Raw genomic sequence first — 22,560 nt, forward strand, 5'->3', positions numbered from 1 at the left:
ACTTGGGTCCTCTGGAAAAACTGCAAACGATCTTACCTGCTGAGCTCTTTCTCTCCAGTCCTTGTCTTAGTTCTTAATTTTTCTTTTTTCAACTAAATGTATTTGTGTGTGTGTATGTGTCACAGGGTATGTGCTTGTGTGTGTGGAAGTCAGAGGACAATTTGCATGTGTTGGTTCTTCCCATGATGTGGGCCCAGGGACAGAATTCAGGTCCTCGAGCTTAATGGCCAGGGCCTTCATCTGCTGGGCAGTCTCACTGGCCCCCAACTTAGGCTTTAAACCCACTTGACTCCATGACAACATTCAGAGGTAAGCATTCTTACCACCCGTATTTCAAAGACAAAGACATTGAGGCCCAGAGATGCCCTGTGATTGCTGAAGTTCCCACAGCCAGGAGTACCTGAGCTGGGATTTGAACCCACAGTATCAGGGAGAGGGTGTAGGAGGTTGTCTTGAGAATTTCAGGGACTATGTGGGCCAGGCCAGGGTCCAGGAGCCAGAGATGGTTTGGGTGGGGTGCTGAGTCTCCTAGTGGGGCTGGTATGCAAATTCTTGAACCAGGACTGGGGTGGAGGTCTGGGCTCTGGCAAGGGAGGGCCTGGTGTTTCCATATCCCCACCCCCTTGCAGAAGGATGTAGCCCAGAGAAGGGGATGTTTGTTCCCCACCACCCACCCTCTGGTGACATCACAGCAAGGGAGCCAATGGCCAAGCTCCCCCCTCTTCCTCCCCCTTCCCAATCCTTTTCCCTCCCAGCCCAAGGCTGGGGCTGGACAGCCGGACCAGGAGCTCTGCAGGTGTTTGGAGGCTCAACGGTAAGAAACAATCAGAAATAATCAGCTGGCCAGGCCGAGCAGCCCTGGGACCACAACCTAGGGTTCTGGGAGGCCTGGGAGGGGAGAGTGACAGAGGAGTTAAAACCATGGGCTTTGGAACCAGGCTTTGGGTTCACATCCTATCTTCTCCTCAGGATGGGGGGTGGTCTTTGATCTCAGGTAGTCCAGGCTGGCCTCCACATTATATAGCTGAGGCTATGTTTGAACTTCTGGGCCTCCTGTTTGCAGGTCCCAAGTGCTGGGACCACAGGCATGCACCACCATGCTGAGTGTCTGCGGTGCTGGAGATGGATGCAGGGCTGCATGCATGCTAGGCACGGCTCTATGAGCTGGCCTCCTTCCTCTGTAGCCCTTCCTTCAGTGTTTTAGTTGAGATAAGGTCTCAGGGTCTTTCGATACGGCTCGGGCTGGACTCCTGACCACCCTCTTGTTTTAGTCCTGTGAGTCCTGGGTGTGCACAACTGGCTGGGCAGCTTTAGGTAGGAGACTTCACCCTTTGTCTCCACTTTGCCATCTGTAAGATGGGCAGATGGAGGCCGGGGGAGAGTGTGAATTGCTGGGGAGAAGCTCTTGGTCTTTGAAAATGGGCGCTGGAAAGGTAGCACTACCCCATTGGTAGCAGGCTGGACTCAAGCTAAAGTTGGTGCCTCGACTTTAAGTTCCCCGTTGGTTCAGAGGAACTTGGGGTGCAAAGTCCGGGTATGGAAGACAGGTGTAGTGGTTCATGCTTGTAACCCCAGCACTTAGAGGTGGAGAAAGACAGGAGTTCAAGGGCATTCTCAGCTACATAGGGAGTGTGCAGCCAGCCTGGACTACCAGGAAACACTGTCACAAACATACAAACATGAATCTGAGAAACAGATGGATAGCCCCCTCCCTCTGCACTCTGTTGTTGCCAGAAACTGGTTTATATTAGCTGAGCACTTACCCTAGATAAGGAATATTCAAAGTATCTGTTGGCTCAAACTTTCAAACCTACTGTGTGTGTCTGTGGAGTGTGTATGTGGTGTGTGTGTGTGTGTGTGTGTGTGTGTGTGTGTGTGTGTACTGAAGACAGACTGGCTGGCTTTGAACTCACCGAATAGCCCAGGCTGGCCTCCAACTCACAATCTTCCAATCTTAGCTTCCCAAGTGCTGGGATTGCAGGCTGGCCCCATGCCCACGAAGCTACTTTTATTGGGTGCATACATCTTACAGTTAAGAAACTGAGGCCCCCAAAGAGAAGGATTTTTCCATGTACTCAGACTTACGTACTGGAGCTGGGACAACCTAAGGGACCACAGGCTGCACTACCTGGGCATCTCCTCCCAGCCACATTAAATGGCCTTCGATAGTGCCCAGGGGCCAGGATGAGCTGGGGCCAGGACGAGCTGGGGCCAGGATGAGCTGGACCCGGCCTAGCTTCCATTGCTGAGGGCAGCAGATCACAGGTGGCTCAGGGAAGTCAAGGCTCTGAGTGGGCAGAGTCACATGGGGTAGACAGCAGCTCCTGGGGTCAGGGAGCCAAGAAGGACAGAATCCTTAGCTGGGCCGTAGTCCATATGATGGTATCTGCCTCCTAGCCACACTAAGGGCTTGAACAGCGTCTAAAATGGACAAATAGATGTAGGCCTGGTGGTATGGGTCTGTCATACCCAGAAGGGGAAGAGGATCTATGTTGGAGAACATAGATCCGTTGGTAGAATGCTCGGCCTAGTGTGCAAAAGGCCAAGGGCTTGAGCTCTAGCATCCTATGAAACCTGGTGTGGTTGAGCCTGTCATCCCAGCACCAGGGAGGTAGAAGAAGGAGGATCAGGCTAGCCTGAGCTAAGTGAGATCCTGTCTCCCCCCACCCCACCCCCCAAAAAAAAACAAAGAAAGAAAAGTAGAGGGCTCAGAGGTAGCTCAGTAGTAGAATGCTTAGCCAGCAACCATGAGGCTCTGGGTTCAATGCCCAGCGTTTAAAAAAAAGACATATATATGTATATGTGTGTGTGTGTTTGCATATATATATATATATATATATATATATATATATATATATATATAAATCTTTTTGTTTTATTTTTTGAGACAGGGTTTCTTTGTGTATCCCTGCCTGTCTTGGAACTCACTCTGTAGACAAGGTTAGCCTTGAACTCAGAGATCTGCCTGCTTTTGCCTCCTGAATACCGAGATTAAAAGGTGTGTGCCACCACTGTCTGGCTGAGACATTATTTCTATACCTTAACACATAGTAAATGCTCAAGAAACAGGGTCCTTTGAAATGTTTGGAAGGATTTCAGGCATATGCTAGGGTGGTGCCTCAAGAAATGAGCTGTTGACATCCAGAAAGTTCTGCCTGGCCACAATTCACCAGGAGGACCCCATTCCCTCTTCCTGTGACATATACCAGGGACTCCCAGGAAGCCTGTCCCCAACTTCCTTACCTAGTGGGATGGGCAGGGCTGAGAACAAAGAGTGCCCTGGAGGGTGCATTTCCCTCGGAAGCTGCCCTCACCCCTGCCCAGGAGCTGGGCATGTGGCTCAGGAAGGGCTCAGTGGCCTAAATATAACCTGGGCTGGGCAGCTGTTCCGGGCCAAGATGAAGAGGGAGGGAGGGCAGTGTCTTGTCCCTGCTCTGCCTGGGCTTCCTGTGTCACGTTCCTGTGTAGCCTCACTGCCTGGGCCCAGAGCAAGGAGAATGTGGCCTATACCATGTTCCTGATATCTGCCACTATGCCAGACCCGGGTTCCCCACAAACCTTATTGACTCTCGTTTGGATTTGGATCTTTTTTTTCCCCCAGACAGGATCACATGCTGTAGCCCAGGCTGACCCAGAACGCATTATGTATTCCAGACTGGCCATAAACTATAAATCTTTCTGCCTACCATTCCTGATGTTTCAAGTATTGCTGAGACACAGTCTGATGTAGCCCAGGCTGCCTTCTAACTCATCATAGTCCTGATTGATTACAGGATTCTTCGACCACACCCAGTTTATGAGATTCTGTCTTCAACTTTCCTTCACTTGCCCGTAAGATGGGGCCCATGAGGCTGCCTAGGCCAGGCCTGGCACTAACAAGGTCCCTCTGGAGTTTGTTTAATTTGACTCCTCTGGCCCACTTCAGCTCTTGCTGGTGGCTCTGCAGCTTGGGCCTTGGCATTGCAAGTTAGGAAGAGAGCAGAGGTCAAAGGCATCGGTCTTTACTCCGCCTCGTCCTGGCTATTCGACCCTCAACAGGTAACTTCTTCTGTCCGAGCCTTGATCTCTGACTTTGCAACTAGCATATTCAGGGTGGATTCCAGGTCTGTGGTTGCCCGCACAGGGCCTGTTTCACAGGGAAGCCACCTTAGGGGAGGTCTTCAACTTCTGTGCGGGAGTTGAGGGCTCACAGGGGAGGCTGGGCTTGGACGCAGAATCTAAGATCCTTGGGAGTGGCTGACAGGAACCCTCAGACTCTGTGGGGGGGCAGTCAGTAGAGTGGTTATAGCTCTTGTGTGTGTGTGTGTGTGTGTGTGTGTGTGCGCGCGCGCATGTGTTTCAGGTTTGTCAAATGTGGGCTAAGTTTGCTGTTTTTGATACCCAGTTTCATGTGGCTGGCCCGTGAAGCTAAGGATGGCCTTGAATGTCTGATCCTCCTGCCTCCACCTGCCAAGTGCTGAGATTATACTCATGTACCACCAAGCCTGGTTTATGTAGTGCTGGGAGGTTGAACCCAGGGCCTTTGTGCATGCCAGGCCAGCACTCTACCAACTGAGCTCTGTGCCCCAGCGGTGAGCTATGAAGGGCCATTGTGCAGCGGTTGGTGGGTGGGTGGGTGAGTGGGCAGGGGCAGAATGTGACTGGCACAGCAGATGGGCCATTGTGTAAGGGAATGTGCCGCATGTGCCTGACCTTTTCCTGTGTGGCTGGGGTTGGCGGGCTGGCATGCCAGGTGGGGGCCAAGCTCAGGGACAGGCCCCTCCTCCAAGCCCCCAGGAGGGCCTGGCTGGAGGCTGACTGCTCTGTGCCTTCTTCTTGGGTTGTGTGCCCCACACAGGCACAAGTTCCCTTGGCCTCTCTGAGAGGACGTATTTTTCAGAAGCAAAGCAGGTGTCCGGTAAACTAAAACCAGTGTCATATACTTGGTTTTTGTTTGTTTGGTTGGTTTTTGGTTTTTCGAGACAGGGTTTCTCTATAGCTTTGGATCCTGTCCTGGACTAGCTCTGTAGACCAGGCTGGCCTCGAACTCACAGAGATCCGCCTGCCTCTGCCTCCTGAGTGCTGGGATTACAGGCGTGCACCACCGCCGCCGCCCGGTTTGTCATATACTTGTAACCCAGTATTCGGGAGGCAAAAATGGGAAGATCAAGAGTTCAAGGTCATCTTCAACTACATAGAGAATTTGAGGCTAACATGTACTGAAAGCATGTCTCAAACACAGGGAAGTGGCAGCGTATGCATTTAACCGCAGCTCTCGGGAGGAAGAGACAGCCGCATCTCCGAGTTTGAGGCCAGCCTGGTCTACAGAGCTAGTTTCAGGATAGCCAGGGCTACCAGGAGAAACCCTGTCTCAAGAGACAAAAAAGACAAAACAAAACAAAAACCTCAAAGCAAGGGCTGGGAATGTAGAATGGGTGCCTTGTATGCTAAAGGTCTGGGTTTGACTCCATAAGCAGGGAATAGATCAGACACCGTAGGATTACAAGTACGTGCTCCCAGGCCTGGCTCTGCATTCACGCTTTTGAGACAGGCTCTCTGTGTATCCCAGGCTGGTCTGGAACTAACTATATGGCACTTATGGACAAAGAATTGCCAGAGTGGGTACAGGGCCAGGCCCTCAGGAAGCCACTGGGGCACAGGAAGTGATACTACTATGTATGTTGTTCTTCCTAGAGCCCCGGACCCAGGAGGCCCAGGGAGCTGGAGGTGACCCTCAGGTGAGTGCTGGCTGTTACCATATACCCTTCTCCGTCTTCCCTGGGCCTGTCTGGTGTCCCACGGTCCTTTGTCTCTCTTTGGCAGGCAGCAAGACCTCAAAGGAAGCGTGAAATCCCTGCTTACAGCTGTGCGTCACCTCAAGTGGGGCTCCTCTCAGGAGAAAGGACCAGCACCCAGGAAGCGGTGAGGGGCCCTACTCTCTGTCCGCCTGACTTCACCGGCAAGCCCCACCTCTATCCCACGACCTCTCCATGCCTCAAACCTCCGTCTTGTACCCCCAGGCTCAGCGGCAGCTGCTCCATGAGGAGCTGAAGCTGGTCCTACAGCAGAAGGAGGTGAGGAAACAGGAGCCTGAGGCTCAGGCGACTCTCTGCAGAGCTATGGAGGCCAGGAGCCGCAGCGCTGAGGTGGGTGTCCACAGGCCAGGGTGGCAATACTAGTAAATGTGTGGGGCATCCAGATAGGCGTGGTGGCTTTTATGCCTGTCATCTTAACTTCCAAGTTCAAGGTCATCCTGGGCTGCAGAACTGGGATCCTGTCTCAAAAAACAACAACAACAACAACAACAACAACAAACAAACAAACCTCACAGAGGCTGATTCTTTAGATCATGAAGGGTTAAATGAATAGAGTGCGTGGCTTGGAGGTACAGGCCCGTCATTCTAGCACTTGGAAGGATGAAACCGAAGGATCCCAAGTTCAAGTTCAGCTGGGGCATCTAAGACTGTCTCAAAAAGATTTAAAAAAAGGGGGGGTGGGTGGGTGTCACTTGGTGGTAGAGTACCCTAACATACACGAGGCCCTGGGTTCAATCCTTGGCACTGATGATGATGATGAAGCCCAGCAGAGGGGCCAGCCAGCCAGATGTCTCTGTGGGACAGGTGCCTGCTGCCAAGCCTGATGACCCGAGTTCAATCTCTGGAAGCTACACAGTAGAAGGAAAGATCCAGTTCCTAAAATCGATTCCTTTGACCTCTACACACATACACATACATAAATAAATGAATGTAAACAAAACTTTTAAAAGGAGCCCAGGGGGCTGGAGAGCTGGCTCAGTGGTTAAGAACACTGGCTGTTTTTCCAGAGGATCGGTTTCCATTTCCAGCGCCCACACGGGCCCCATAACCATCTGCAACTCCTGTCCCAGGAGATCTGATCCACTCCTCTGACCTCCATGGACACCAGTCGGTGTAGCACACAGACATACATGCAGGCAAAATATCAACGAACAGAAAATCTTTGTTTTTGCTCTTTCTCCCCATATCTTTTAAAATTAAATTAGAAAATAGTTGGGTGTGGTGACACAGGCCTCTAATCCCAGCACTTGAGAGGCAGAGGCTGGTGGATCTCTGTGAGTTCAAGGCCAGCATGGTTTCCATACTGAATTTCAGGACAACCAGAGCCATGAGACCCTGTCTTGAAAAACAAAAAACAAAAAATTCAACAGAAATTTTTCATCAGAAGAAACTAGCATAACCAGATATGGATACATGCTTATGATCCCAGCATTTGTACTCAAGAGGCTGAAGCAGGAGGACTACTATGAGTTAGAGTCCAACCTGGACTACAGAGTAGGACCCTGAGTCAAAATACCCCCTACAAGGAAGAGGTGAGGAGGTATAGGGTCAGCGTAGAGGACTGGGGACCATAGGGCAAGTCCAGTCCTACACTGCTTTAGGCAGGTGACCTAACCCCTTTGAGCCCCAGCATCCTCATTTGAGATGGGCCAATGGTCCCCAGCTCTGGGGACTTTGAGGATTCACATTTTGGCCATCTGCACAGTCTGGCACAGAGGGAATGCCTCAGTGACTATAATTGCTTTTCGATTAAATGTTAGCAGTTTTAACCTCTTCTATTGGGTGCTGGACTGGGTGGCTCTACTTATAAAGGAGCCTCATTCAGGCTGAGGGGGAAAGGCAAGGGGGTTGTTGCCTGTAGAGCCCTGGGATGGAATATTTGTTTAATGTGCTGTGTGGCATTAGGTAAGGTACTTTAACTGCCTAGGATTTACTGCCTTCCTGTGACTTCCTAAAAAACATGGAAAAAACACAATTCCTGTCCAGAGGGGAGGGGAAGGACCACGCTGTTCCCAGAGCACACTCCAACTCTGATGTTCCATATTGCCCTGCCCTAGTCCCTTGAGGCCCCTGCAGTAGGGCATCTAGTCCCGTTTTCCCTCTCCGTGCTCTGGGATGGGTGCCCGTCCTGGTTTCAGTGGGTTGCACTTGTCCCTTCCATCTGTGCTCGTTCACCGCCAGAGGCTCCTTCCATATTGCCCACCTTCACGGCACAGTGATAGTCCCAGAAAGTAAACCGTGCACCCCCAGATGCACACAGCAGAGTGGTTTCCTAGACAGAATCAGCTCTCTCGCTTCCCCTTCTGGGAAGCAGATGTGAACCCTCCAGTGTGTTTTGGAACAAGGGCCAGTAAATACCACGAATGCCACTTCTGCTGTGGTCACCATTCATTACCCACGCATCCCCCGTGGTGACTGGATTCCCTCTCCCGGGGGAGTTACGCATGTCTCGGTTAGAACGTCCACAACAGCATTCTCACATACATTCAAGCCCACAGGGGGCAAGACCCCATTCTTCCATCTTGCATGGCTTAAGGGTGCCTCCCTTTCTTAGAAGCATGCCCTTGTTCTATAGGAATAACTACGATCAAGTGGAATATTTTATATATGTGTTTTGGTTTTTTTTTTTTTTTTTTTTTTTTGGTTTTTCGAGACAAGGTTTCTCTGTGTAGCCTTGTGCCTTTCCTGGATCTCGCTCTGTAGTCCAGGCTGGCCTCGAACTCACAGAGATCCGCCTGCCTCTGCCTCCCGAGTGCTGGGATTAAAGGCGTGCGCCACCACCGCCCGGCTTTTTGTTTGTTTAGTTTTTATTGGAAATGGAACCCAGAACCTTGTGCATGCTAGGCCTTTCCTCTACCATTGGGTTAATTCTCTAGGCTAGTTATGCAGTTAATAAAGCCCCACCAGGTCTTTAGAATATGAATATGGATACTGGAGTTGGCACTTTGTCTTATACCTTTAATTCCAGGGTTTGGGTGGTTGAAGCTGGACTGCCTTGAGCCCCTCCTCAGCCTAGGCCAAAGGAATCCCTTTCACAAAAGGGCAGGGGTGAGCATGGTGGGGCACACCCGCAATCAGCATGAGACAGAGGCAGGCAGATCACTGTGACTTTAAGACCAATTTGGTGAATGCAGTGTTTCAGGCCAGCCAGAACCTCCTGAGACCCTGCCACAAACAAACAAGGAGGGGGACAGGTCAATGGACCTGTTTCCGGTTTCCAGCATCCACATTGGACTGCTCACAGCTAATTGCCTGTGACTGCAGCTATAGAGGACCCCAAGCCTTCCTCTGACTGCCATAGGCACCCATGTGCATATGCACATTGATTGCACACACACACACACACACACACACACACACTCACACACACATTTTTTTAAAAAAAAAAAAAAAAAAAAAAGGTCGGGCATGGTGGTACACATCTTCCAGCACTTGAGGGTGGATCTCTGTGAGTTCCAGGCCAGCCTGGTCTACCTGAGTTCAAGGCAGCTCTGGGTTACATGAGTCCTGTCTTAAAATGAAGATGGAAGGAGGGAGGAAGGGAGAAGGATGAATAAGCCTCTCAAAGATGCCTCTTAGGCACTTCCAAGCGGCCCCACCCCATGATCTGGCCCCGTCCACCCACCCCCTCCTCTTCCAGCCCCGCTCCTTGTCCCTCTGGACCCCGATCCTCCCGGAGAGCGAGAGGGAGGGTAGGGCAGTTTAACCACACCGCGGGTCCTAGAGAAGGAACGCCATGGCGAGCCCTGGGCGAGTTGCGGTCCTGGAGCGTCATGGCGACCCCTCGCCGCCCCTCGCAGGAGCTGAGACGAGCGGAGTTGGTGGAGATTATCGTGGAGACCGAGGCGCAGACGGGAGTCAGCGGCATCAACGTAGCAGGCGGCGGCAAAGAAGGAATCTTCGTCCGCGAGCTGCGGGAGGATTCACCTGCGGCCAGGAGCCTCAGCTTGCAGGAAGGTGGGCGTGGCCTGGAGAGGGCTGGGCGGAGCTGATCTGCGGAGGCGGAGTTTGGAATCTGCTTTGGGTCGGGGGCCTGGCGAAGGCGTGACGGGGGTGGGGTGGAGTCTGGTGGCTTGGTGGGGACTGGACTGACCTGCGTGGGTGTGGTTCGGTATATGCCCAGAGTTCTGGCGGGGATGCAATTGAAACTGGACCCATTTGCCAGGAGGCGGGGTTAAGGGACTGGGGTGAGGCTTTCCGTGTTCTTTTCCTGAATCCAGCTCTTCAAGCATGCCAGGCAAGGACTCTACCACTGAATTACATCTCTTCACTGTTTGGGGGCTCGGGAAATTGAGTCAGGGCCTCATAGAGCCCAGGCCCGCACTGAACTCGCCGTACAGCAATGGATGACTTGACTCCATCTCCCAAAGAGTCAGGATTACAGGCATGCACCACCAATGCCCTGCTTTCCAATTCCTGTTTAACTTTTTGAGAGTCTTTCCAAGTTGCCTGGTTGTACTTGAACTTCCTGTGTAACCCTGGCTGGGCTTGAACTTGAAAAATAATTATATTATTTTATTTGTGTGGATGGTTTGCCTCCAAGTATGACGGTGTGCCTTGTACCTGCTGTACCTCCGGAGGCCAGAAGAGGGCAGGGGATCCCTTGTGAGCCGCCAAGTGGGTGCCAGGACAAAAATGGATCCTCTGGAAGAGCGCACGCTCACATTTTTCTTTTCTTTTCTTTTCTTTTCTTTTCTTTTCTTTTCTTTTCTTTTCTTTTCTTTTCTTTTCTTTTCTTTTCTTTTCTTTTCTTTTCTTCCTCTCTCTCTCTCTCTCTCTCTCTCTCTCTCTCTCTCTCTCTCTCTCTCTCTCTCCCTTCCTTCCTTCCTTTCTTTTCTTTTTCTTTTCTTTTTTTTTTTTGAGACATGATTTCTCTGTGTAACAACCCTGGCTATCCTGGAACTCGCTTTGTTAGACCAGGCTGGCCTGGAACTCACAGAGATTCACCTGCCTCCGCCTCCTGAGTATTAAAGGTGTGAGCCACCACTTCTGGAGAGCACTTTTCTTAACCGCTGAGCCTTCTTGCTAGTCTTGAACTTTTGATCCTTCTGCCTCAGCCTCCCGGGTAGCTGGGATGACAGGCCTGAGTGACCATGCCCAGCTGGCACTGTGATTATTGAAGGCCAGTTCATTGCCTGTGTTGGGCTCCCAGAACCCTCGTGATATTTTTGTGTCTCCATATTTTCATCTTTAAATGGGAATAATTAGCACTGACCTCATGAGGTTATTATGTAGCTTAAATGAGTCAGGTTTTGAAGACAGCACACAGCTAAGTGTCACACAGTAAGCACTATGTAAGTGCTAATTAATGTGTTATTGGGACAGGGGAAGGGGTGGAGTTAACTTGAGGTAGAGAGAAGAGCTTAATTAAATAATTAAATCAAAGATGTTTTAAGAAATATGGATAAAGCTGATTTGATTTATATATAGAACATAATAATTGTTCTTTTTAAATTAATTATTTTTAAAATGTATGTGTTTATTTTTGTCATACTGGGGATAGAGCCCAGGGCTTTGGGCTTCCTAGACTAATGCTCTATGACTGAACTGTGCTCCCAACCTCTCAGTGGTGGATTCTAGCAAGTTTTCTACCAATGAAGTACATCCCTGCTCCATAAGAATTATTTACAAAGCATCTTGTTGCTTTGTCTACAACAGTGAACAAGACCTGAGGAGCTTACAATATAGTGGGGAGACACTAGTGAGAAGTCAGGGGAGGGCAATTTTGAGGGCGCATAAGGACTGTGACTTTTATTCTGTGGCATAAGCAGAGGAAAAGCAGGGATGCATTTTTTTTTTTTTTTCTGGAGCTGAGGACCGAACCCAGGGCCTTGTGCTTGCAAATCCTCAACCCCAAAGAGATGCGTCTTGTCGAGCTGCTTCATTCACAGCAGTCTGTATGAGGCAGTGTCGGGAGCAAGATCAATTACAAGACGGCTCTTCGATGAGCTGCTAAGAGATGGTGGATGCTCAGGCCACAGGGGGAGTTGTTGGAAGTGAAGAGAAGAACTATTTGGATCCCGGATATTCAGGATCTCTGTGTGGGGTACGATAGAGAGGCCTCAAAGATATTCCTAGGGATCACTTTTAGGTGAGGCTGTAGCTCAGTGGTAGAGCACTTGGCTAGCATGGATGAGGCCCTAGGTTTTATCTCTAGTATTCCTCAGGAGTTGTTTTTTTTTTTTAACCTGAGGCTAGAGTAGCCTGCTGATACCTGTTTGGAGAAAGACAAGGTGTGGGTAGTTTTTGTTGTTGTTTATTTGTTTTAAAACTCAAGGACAATTTTATTTCCGACTGGGAGAAAAACACCAAGGCAAGCAAGTTGTACATCTTAGCATTTGCTGAGAGGAGGAAGTGGAAGGGAGAATGCCAGGCCTTTTAAGTTAGGGTCCGAGAAAGCAGTGGAGGTTGGTAAGTACTCCCGTGGATAAAGGGGTCGGGGAGCCTCAGAGAAAGCGTGAGAGAACACTGTCAGGGAAAGCATGCCCAGGCCCCGAGAAGTACCCAAAAGAAATAGAAACGGAAAAGAAAGGCCACCAGGCTCTCAAGGACTGCACAAAAGAAGCTCTGCAAAGGTGGCCTTCGCTGTTTGGTTTTTGGTTTTATTTTTTGAGACAGAGTCTCCCCATGTGATCCAGGCTAGCCTTAGATTCACGATTCTCCTGCCCCAGCCTCCCAAGGGTTGCTGGGATGACAGGCATGCAGGACCACCAGACCCATCAATTTTGGACCTCTTAAATCAGAGCTGTCTCTTGCACACCCGGCTGGAGGTGTGGAGGGGCAGCTGGATAGACAATCCACCCTACACACCTGCGAATTCTGCATCCGAAAGTTCAGCCAATCAGAGACTGAAAATATTTGCGTGTGGTGGGGTCATACGGCTGCACTTTTCTCCTTGTCTTTATTCTCTAGACAACACAGCTGAGGGGCTAGAGGAGGGACTCTGAAGTTAAGAGCATTTGCTGGTCACGCAGAAAACCTTGGTTCAGTTCCCAGCACCAATATGGTGGCTCCTAACTGTCCCTTACAACTATTTCCAGGGGGTCTCATGCCCTCCTCTGGCCTCTGCACTGTCATACATGGAGGCGAAATATTTATACACATAAAGTAAGAATGAACAAATCTTTAAAAAACAAAGGAACAACTATTTCTATAGCATTTACACTGTATCAGACATAATCTGGAGCCTGGTGCTGGCCTGCCATCCCAGCAGCCCTTGGGAGTCTGGGGGAGGAGAATCTTGAGTTTATGGTTAGCCTGGACCACATAGGGAAACTTTGTCTCAAAAAATAAACAGCTGTTTAAGAGTCTAAGGTAGGAGGATGGAAATCGAAGGTCTGCCTAGGCAACTTAGTAACATCCTGTCTCAAAAATAGTGAGAAGAGGATTAGGGCTGTGGCTGAGGGGTAGAGGGCTTCCCTAGAGTCAGCAAGAGCCTGGGGGTGTGGCTCAGTGGTAGAACATTAGTCCAGCATGCATAAGGCCCTGGGTTCAATCTCTAGCACCATTAGTCCTGGGTTCAATCTCCGGCACCATTAACAAACAAAAAGTTGGGGCCAGAGAGCTGGCTCAGCATCTAAGAGCACTGGTTACGCTTCCAGAGGACCCTGCTTCTTTTCTTTTTTTCCCTTTTTCTTTCGAGACAGGGTTTCTCCGTGTAGCTTCTGCTGCCCTGGAACTCACTCTGCAGACCAGGTTAGCCTCAGATTCAGAGATCCACCTGCCTCTGCCTCCAGAGTGCTGCGATTAAAGGTGTGCGCCACCACACCTGGCACCTAGAGACAGTTTAAAGTGCAGGGAGAATTGTATAGGTTTTATGCCTGTTTATATGAGACTTGCATAGTCACAGTTTTAATATCTGGGGTGGTTAGTGCTCCAAAAAATTCCCTGAAGATATTGGGGGGCCTTTTATAAGTGTGGAAGAGACTATTCAAGGATGAAAATATAAACTTGGATGTTAGAAGCAGACATCTTTTTTTTTTCAAGACTGGGTTTCTCTGTGTAGTCCTGGATGTAGATCTCTCTCTGTAGACCAAGCTGGCATCCAACTCACAGAGATCCTCCAGCTTCTGCCTCCCAGTGCTGGGAAATGTAGTAGTCAGGGAAATGAGGCAAAAGGATTGATAGTTTGAGGCCAGTCTTGGATTCATAGTGAAAGAGAAATCAAGACCAGCCTGAGCTACAGTGGGAAAGCCCAGCTTCAGAAAACAAAACAAAACAAAACAAAACAAAAACAAAAAACAAGGGCTGGAGAGATGGCTCCGTGGTTAAGACACTGTAGCCAGCAGTTTCCCAGCGCCTTCACTGGGCAGTTTACAACCACCTGTAAATCCATTTCTAGGAGATCTGAAGCTCTCTTCGGGCCTCTGTGGGTACCAGCATACATCCCCACCACCACACAAATAAAATAAATATTAAAACACACATAGTAAAAAGTGTTACAGGGGCTGCAGAGATGGTTCCGTGCTTAAGAGTGCTCGCTGCACTTCCTGGAGACTGAGTTCAGTTCCCAGCACTCATGTCGGTATGTGATGCCCTCTTTTGGCCTTGGAGAGCACCCACATAAACACGGCATACATACACACAGACGATCATTAAATGCAGGGAGATAGCAAGGGTGGGAACACACTTCTGTGATCCCAGCGCCTGGGAAGCAGAGACAGGTGGATCTCTGCTCATTTGAGGCCAGTGTGCGAAGACAAAGAAAACTCAAGGTCCGAATCCTCTGCCAGTGTGCCTTTTGAACGTATGTGTGGTATTGGAGATTGAACCCAGGACATCCTTCATGCCAGGCAAGCATGCTCTATAGGAGAGCTACAGCTCTAGTTCCAACAGTGTGTTTTTGTGAGTTCAAGAGCATGGGGAAGGAACCATCCACAGAGGGCAAGGAACTGATACAGGCTATCAACTTTAGTAATGGTGGCAAATGCCTGTAATCTTAGCACTTGAGGTGGAGGCAGAAGGATCCGGGGTTTAAGATCATCCTCCGCTATATATTGTAAACTGAACTACACAAAACCCCTGTGGGCGCTCATGGATGTTACTTTTTGATTCTGATCTCTCAAGGAACCCTCTGTCTGAATGATGAGGATGGAATAAGACGGTGGAGAGGCCTGAGAGGATTGGTTCAATCTGGAAAGGGGCGGGGCCAAAACCAATGGAACCAGCTTCCTTCCTAGAGCCCTTACCTCTGAGATGTCCTCTCTCAAGCCAGAGGCCAAGAGGAGCAGGGTCAAAATCTGGGCCCGGGCCTCACTGGGCTGACTCCTACGAAGTGGGTGTGCCTCTGTGGGAGGGGTCAGGAGACACTCACTCTCCGCCCACCTCCGCCTTGCTTGCAGGGGACCAGCTGCTGAGTGCGCGCGTCTTCTTTGAGAACTTCAAGTATGAGGATGCGCTTCGCCTGTTGCAATGCGCCGAGCCCTACAAGGTCTCCTTCTGCCTGAAGCGCACTGTGCCCACAGGGGACCTGGCGCTGCGGCCCGGGACGGTGTCTGGCTTCGAGATGAAGGGCCCGCGGGCCAAAGTGGCCAAGCTGGTACGCGTGCTTAGCCCGGTCCCGGCCCAGGACTGCCCCAGCGACCCGGTCTCTGCGCCGTAAACCCTACTCCCTGACATCGCGGCCCAGTTTGTCCCTTTGTCTTGTCACTAACCCAACACTAATCCGCCCTCTGCCCCTTGTTCTCTGCTCCTAAACTCCACCCCCTGGGAGGAGGATGCGCCTATCAGAAGGTGGCTCACACCCGTCCCCACCTCCGGAACCAGGCTCACTAGGATCCAAGGATACTCCTGGAAGGCCAGATTCTAGCCTAAGGGCTGTTGGTTTACTGAGTGACTCAAGTTTCTTTAACTTTCTGGGTCGCAGTTTCCCCATCTCTGCAATGGGTATGTTGGGGGGGAAATTCCTAAATAAAGGCCTGGAATTTTTGGGTCCCTATTGCTGCCGCCCCTGTCCATTCACAGTGAGATTCTAAATACTGTCACTGCCTCCCTGGGGGGAAGTGATAGGCAGGCAGGTGGATGGTGTTTTGGGGGATACATCCCCAGCCTGGTACAATACTAGGTGGGGTGTTCTTCTCTGTCCACTCCCAGCCTCCCACTGTCCCACAGCCTCCTCTCTCCTGCCTTTCTCCTCTCTCCTCAGAACATCCAGAGTCTGTCCCCTGTGAAGAAGAAGAAGATGGTGCCGGGGGCCCTGGGGACCCCTGCAGATCTGGCCCCTGTCGACGTCGAGTTCTCCCTACCCAAGTTCTCCCGACTGCGTCGGGGTCTCAAAATCGAGGCTGCCAAGGGAGCTGTCCCAGCGGCCCCTGCCCGTCGTCGTCTCCAGCTGCCCCGGCTACGCGTCCGAGAAGTGGCTGAAGAGGCCCAGGTAGCCCGAATGGCGGCTGCTGCTCCTCCCCCGAGGAAGGCCAAGGCAGAGGCTGAGGTAGCCACGGGAGCTGGGTTCACAGCCCCTAAGATCGAGCTAGTTGGGCCCCGGCTGCCAAGTGCTGAGGTGGGCGTTCCTCAGGTGTCAACAGAGTCAGCCAGCGGCTTTGCCCTTCACCTGCCAACCCTTGGGTTAGGAGCCCCAGCTGCACCAGCTGTGGAGCCCCCAGCCACAGGAATCCAGGTTCCACAAGTGGAGCTCCCCACCCTGCCCTCTTTACCCCCTCTCCCCACACTTCCATGCCTGGACACCCAGGAAGGGGCTGCAGTGGTGAAGGTCCCCACCCTGGATGTGGCAGCACCTTCCGTGGGAGTGGACCTGGCTTTGCCGGGTACAGAAGTGGAGGCCCAGGGAGAGGTACCTGAGGTGGCCCTGAAGATGCCCCGCCTCAGTTTCCCCCGCTTTGGGGTTCGAGGGAAGGAAGCTACTGAAGCTAAGGAGGTCAAGGGAAGCCCTGAGGCCAAAGCAAAGGGTCCCAGACTTCGAATGCCCACCTTTGGGCTTTCTCTCCTGGAGCCCCGGCCCTCTGGCCCCGAAGCTGTCGCCGAGAGCAAGCTGAAGCTCCCCACCCTCAAGATGCCCTCTTTTGGCATTGGGGTGGCTGGGCCTGAGGTCAAGGCACCCAAAGGGCCCGAAGTGAAGCTCCCCAAGGTTCCTGATGTCAAACTCCCAAAAGTGCCTGAGGCAGCCATTCCAGATGTGCGACTCCCCGAGGTTCAGCTGCCCAAAATGTCAGAGGTGAAACTTCCAAAGATCCCTGAGATGGCCGTACCTGAGGTTCACCTTCCAGAAGTGCAGCTGCCCAAAGTCCCGGAGATGAAAGTCCCGGAAATGAAGCTCCCAAAGGTGCCTGAGATGGCCGTACCTGATGTTCACCTTCCAGATGTACAGCTTCCAAAAGTTCCCGAAATGAAGCTCCCAGAGATGAAGCTCCCGAAGGTGCCTGAGATGGCTGTGCCTGATGTTCACCTTCCAGATGTACAGCTTCCAAAAGTTCCTGAAATGAAGCTCCCAGAGATGAAGCTCCCAAAGATGCCGGAGATGGCAGTGCCAGATGTTCGACTTCCAGAAGTTCAGCTGCCCAAAGTGTCAGAGATGAAACTCCCAAAGATGCCGGAGATGGCAGTGCCCGATGTTCGACTTCCAGAAGTGCAGCTGCCCAAAGTGTCAGAGATGAAGCTCCCAAAGATGCCGGAGATGGCAGTGCCTGATGTTCGACTTCCAGAAGTGCAGCTGCCCAAAGTGTCAGAGATGAAGCTCCCAAAGATGCCGGAGATGGCAGTGCCTGATGTTCGACTTCCAGAAGTTCAGCTGCCCAAAGTGTCAGAGATCAAAGTGCCTGACGTGAAACTTCCTGAAATGAAGCTTCCAGAAATAAAACTCCCCAAAGTGCCTGAGATGGCAGTACCTGATGTTCACCTCCCCGAGCTGCAGCTGCCCAAAGTGTCAGATATTCGGCTGCCTGAACTTCAAGTGTCACAGGTCCCAGAGGTGCAGCTTCCTAAGGTACCAGAGATGAAGTTGCCCATGGTTCCTGAGGTTCAGAGAAAAGCGGCAGGGGCGGAACAGGCAGAAGGGACTGAGTTTAGTTTCAAGTTGCCCAAGATGACCATGCCCAAGCTGGGGAAGGTGGGCAAGCCCAGTGAGGCAGGTCTTGAGGTTCCAGGTAAACTCATGACACTTCCCTGTTTGCAGCCAGAGGTGGGCAGTGAGGTGGCCCGTGTTGGTGTCCCCTCCCTCTCTCTGCCCTCTGTGGAGCTTGACTTGCCTGGGGCCCTGGGCCTGGAGGGACAAGTCCAAGAAGGCAAAGTGGAGAAGCCAGAGGGCCCCAGGGTGGCAGCAGGTGTTGGAGAGCTGGGTTTCCGGGTGCCCTCTGTGGAGATTGTAACTCCACAGCTGCCCACGGTTGAAGTTGAGAAAGAGCAGCTAGAGATGGTAGAAATGAAAGCCAAACCCACTTCCAAGTTTTCTCTGCCCAAGTTTGGACTTTCGGGGCCCAAAGTGGCAAAGGCAGAGGTGGAGAGGCCTGGGCGAGCCACCAAGCTGAAGGTGTCCAAGTTTGCCATCTCACTCCCCAAAGCTCGAGCGGGGGCCGAAGCGGAAGCAAAGGGGGCTGGGGAAGCAGGGCTGCTGCCTGCCCTGGACCTGTCCATCCCACAGCTCAGCCTGGATGCTCATCTGCCCTCAGGCAAAGTGGAGGTAGCAGGGGCTGAGAGCAAGCCCAAAGGGCCCAGGTTTGCGCTGCCCAAGTTTGGGGTGAAAGGCCGGGACTCTGAGGCTGAAGTACTAATGGCGGGGGAGGCTGAGCTTGAGGGAAAGGGCCGGGGCTGGGACGGGAAGGTGAGGATGCCGAGGCTGAAGATGCCATCTTTTGGGCTGTCCCGAGGGAAGGAAGCAGAAGTGGAGGATGGGCGTGTTAGCCCTGGGGGAAAACTGGAGGCCACAGCTGCACAGCTTAAGATCCCAGAGGTGGAACTGGTCACACCAGGAGCTCAGGAGGCAGGGGGCGTTGCCAGTGCAGCAGCGAGACCGTCAGGCCTGCAGGTGTCTACCACTAAGGTGGTCGCAGAGGGCCAGGAGGGAGTGCTGAGGGTGCCCACCCTGGGCATCTCACTGCCCCAGGTAGAACTGGCCAGCTTTCGGGAGGCAGGTACTGAGATTACAGCCCCTTCTGCAGAGGGCACAGCAGGCTCGGTGATGCCGGAGCTGCCTGGAACCCAGGTGGCAGGTGGTGATCTGTTAGTGGGGGAGGGCATCTTCAAGATGCCCACGGTGACAGTGCCCCAGCTAGAGCTGGATGTGGGGCTGAGCCATGAAGCCCAGGCGGGTGAAGCAGCAAAGAGTGAGGGTGCGTTGAAGCTGACGTTGCCAACGCTGGGAGCAGGAGGCAGAGGAGAGGGTCCTGAGCACCAGGACCCCGGGGCCCAGCGCACCTTCCAGCTCTCGTTGCCTGACGTGGAACTCACTTCACCAGTGAGTAGCCACGCCGAGTACAGAGTGGCAGAGGGTGATGGGGATGCCGGACACAAACTCAAGGTTCGGCTGCCCCTGTTTGGTCTGGTGAGGGCTAAGGAAGGAACAGAAGTTGGAGAAAAGGCTAAGAGTCCGAAGCTCAGGCTGCCCAGAGTGGGTTTCAGCCAAAGTGAGTCAGTCTCTGGAGAAGGCTCTCCAAGCCCTGAGGAGGAGGAAGAGGTTGGTGGGGAAGGGGCTTCGGGTCACCGGGGTCGGGTCAGGGTCCGATTACCTCGTGTAGGCTTGGCTTCCCCTTCTAAGGTCTCTAAGGGACAAGAGGGTGAAACAACCTCCAAGTCCCCGGTTGGGGAGAAGTCACCCAAATTCCGCTTTCCCAGGGTGTCGTTAAGCCCCAAGGCCCGGAGTGGGAGTAGGGACCGTGAAGAAGGTGGGTTCAGGGTCCGATTGCCCAGTGTGGGGTTTTCAGAAACAGCGGCTCCAGGCTCCACAAGGATGGAGGGAACCCAGGCTGCTGCCATGTGAAGCCCTGGACAGATGGGGATTTCTCTCTTGCCTTCCCATCCACCAGCCCAACTCCCCATTTTGTGTGTAACATTACTAGCACTAATCCTCAGAGGGCTCCAAGGTGGGCAACTGACTCAGGCGGGAGCCAGTGGCCCGCGCCACCTCATTAGCAGAAGTGCCTGTATATCACGCCAAGCTTTGTGAATAAAATAATTCAAAGGTTGCCATGTGTCCTGGTTCCTCTATGTGTGTGTGTGTGTTTGTGTGTGTGTGTGTGTGTGTGTGTGTGTGTGTGTGTGTGTGTGTGTGAAGGTCTCCTTATTTGTGCTCACCCACAGGCTTATGCAATGTTAGCTGAGCTCTCCTGGGGGACCCACTGCCCTCTGCAAGTGAACTTTTGTCCATCTTTCCCTTTCCAAAAACAAGATGTTATTTTACTTTTGATGGCCTGGGAATTGAGCTTCAGGGTCTTCATGTATGCTAGGCAAGTGTTCGACCCCAGAACTGCAGCTCCAGCTTTTTAAAAAACATTTTTAATTTATTATTTTATGTGTATTGTGTTTTGCCTGTATATCGTATGTATGCCCAGTGCCTGTGGAGGACAGAAACTCCAGACACTTGTGAGCCACCGTGTGGGTGCTGGGAATCGAACCCAGGTCCTCTGGAAGAGCGGCCAGTACTCCTTACTGCTGAGCCATCTCCCCAGACCCTTTGGCTTTCATTTTTCTCTTTTTGAAACAGAGTCTCATATATACCACACTAGTCTCAAACTATGTAGCCAAGGATGGCCTTGATATTTGATTCTGCTGCCTGCCTCTACTATCTCCCAAGAGCTGGGTTGGAGGTATATGCCACTGTGCCTGGTTTTATGTGGTGCTGGGAATTCAGCTTAGGGCCTCATCCATGCTAGACAAATACTCCACCAACAGAGCTACATCCAATCCCTTAACTTTTAATTTCAGCTTTCACTGTTTCCCAAGCTGGCTTTGATCTTGCTCTGTAAAGCAAGTTGCCCTTCATCTGTTTCCAGTCGTCCTGCCTCAGCCTTCCTAGACTAGGATTACAGACTTGCACCACCAAGGCCACCTGGCCAGTTCCACACTCCCTTTCCTGTCTGTCTGGTTTGACAGCCTGTACACTCGGGGCCTCACCCAAAGAGGCGCCTACCGGTTCCTTCTTTGGAATCAAGGCTTCAGAGCCTCGGCTTCCAACACTTGGCGTCCTCTTAGGATCGGGTTCCAGGGTCCAGAACGCCTGACACAGACGGGCCTCAGCTCCTGCGGGCTGGGGCCACCCTTTCCCTTTCCCTTTTCCCACAGGAGGATCTAGGCCTCCACTGTCTTCAGTGGTCTCTCTGACATACACTCCTAGTCCAGCTCCAAGTCTTTTCCACAGGACTCACTTCTGCCCTGCCTGCCACACACACGCACGCACGCACGCACGCACACACAAAAGTCTTTTCCACAGGACTCACTTCTGCCCTGACACACACACACACACACACACACACACACACACACACACACACACACTTCCAGTATGAAAAGCGAGAGCAAAGGGCTGTCCACACAAGCCACCAGTCTTTGTCTCCACCACACTTGTCGCGTGGTAGACTCTCCCACTGTGTTTTGTCTTTAGGCAGGCTCTCATTATGTTTCTCTGGCTGTCCTTGAACCCACCCTGTAGACCAGGCTGGCTTCATACTCACAGAGATCCGCCTGCCTCCGCCTCCATGCTCAGCACCACTAATCCTTCCTCGGCTTCCCCTGAGTACTTTTCCCCCTCTCTCCCTTCTCCTGACTTCTTACCAAAATGTCAAGCTTCTTAGAGATGAATCACCACCACCCCACACACACACACCTGTCCCCCTTCTCTCCTGCTCCCTGAACCCTGAGGAAGGTTCCTCCTCAGGTCCACTCCACAAGTTCCCTGAGCTACTTCCTCCCCCTTCTCTTCTTGTGATTTTTCAAGACAGGGCTTCTCTGGGTAGCCCTGGCTGTCCTGGAACTCTATAGACCAGGCTGGCCTCGAACTCAGAGATCCACCCAGAGTTGATGACTCCCAGACAGCCCTGCATCGCTCTGGGGAGCCAATTATCGCTGAAGCTTCTGGTGATGACTCCATCCACCATATACTGGAGATGTGTGGCAGTTCCAATGTTGTCTCTGAGAGTCTCTAGCCCCCAGATGACGGACCTAAGTATCAGTGTTTTAAAAACATTTTTTTTCTGACATAGGGTCTCATGTAACCCTAGGCTGGCATCAAACTTTCTATGTAGCCCAGGCTGGTCACAAATTTTTGAGTGTCCCATCTCAGCCTCCTGAGTTGGGGATTACTGCTGTATGCTACCAAGCCCAGAAATTTTAGGTATTTTTAAAACCTTTTTAAGCCCAGTGGTGATGGTGCATGCCTTTAATCCCAGTACTTGGGAGGCAGAGGCAGGTGGATCTCTGAGTTTGAGGCCAGCCTGGTCTAGAGTGAGTTCCAGGACAGCCAGGGCTACACAGAGAAACCCTGTCCCAGAAAAACAAAAACAAACAAAAATAAAAACACTTGTGGCCCTTGCAGAGGACCTAGGTTTGATTCCCAGCATCCAAATGGTGACTTACAAGCATCTGGAACTCTAGTCACAGGGGATATGAAGTCCTCTTCTGACTTTTGAGGGCACCAGGCATGCATGTGTACACATACATACATGCAGGCCAACACCCCCCCACACAAAATAATAAATAAATCTAAAAGAAAAGAAAGCAGTTTTAAAAAATAGCCAGGTGTGGTTGCTTTTTGTTTTTGTTTTGCCCTTTTTTAAAATTTTATTTACTCTTTGGGGGCCCAGTACCCAGCTCCCAAATAAAT

General features: G+C 51.8%; 1 protein-coding gene across 1 annotated transcript; it reads left to right on the top strand.

Annotated features, from left to right (window-relative positions):
• Window positions 1–731: 731 nt before the first annotated feature.
• On the top strand, window positions 732–19,927 carry Prx (periaxin). Its single transcript, XM_076574709.1, has 7 exons — window positions 732–814; window positions 5,674–5,717; window positions 5,803–5,901; window positions 6,000–6,125; window positions 9,596–9,752; window positions 15,137–15,333; window positions 15,940–19,927. Exons 4-7 carry the CDS (start codon window positions 6,099–6,101, stop codon window positions 19,720–19,722), a joined length of 4,164 nt encoding a protein of 1,387 aa, XP_076430824.1. The 5' UTR covers window positions 732–814; window positions 5,674–5,717; window positions 5,803–5,901; window positions 6,000–6,098; the 3' UTR covers window positions 19,723–19,927.
• The last annotated feature ends 2,633 nt before the right edge of the window (window positions 19,928–22,560 follow it).

Source organism: Peromyscus maniculatus, chromosome 1 (assembly GCF_049852395.1).
Source record: "Peromyscus maniculatus bairdii isolate BWxNUB_F1_BW_parent chromosome 1, HU_Pman_BW_mat_3.1, whole genome shotgun sequence".
Classification (NCBI taxonomy): domain Eukaryota; kingdom Metazoa; phylum Chordata; class Mammalia; order Rodentia; family Cricetidae; genus Peromyscus; species Peromyscus maniculatus.

What these genes read in the sequence shown, in the direction of transcription:
- Prx (XM_076574709.1), top strand. Translation starts at nt 6,099, where the DNA reads ATGGAGGCCAGGAGCCGCAGCGCTGAG. An exon ending in CCAGGAGCCGCAGCGCTGAG is followed by an intron (nt 6,126 to 9,595) that starts GTGGGTGTCCAC and finishes CGCCCCTCGCAG; the next exon opens with GAGCTGAGACGAGCGGAGTT. An exon ending in GGGCCAAAGTGGCCAAGCTG is followed by an intron (nt 15,334 to 15,939) that starts GTACGCGTGCTT and finishes CTCTCTCCTCAG; the next exon opens with AACATCCAGAGTCTGTCCCC.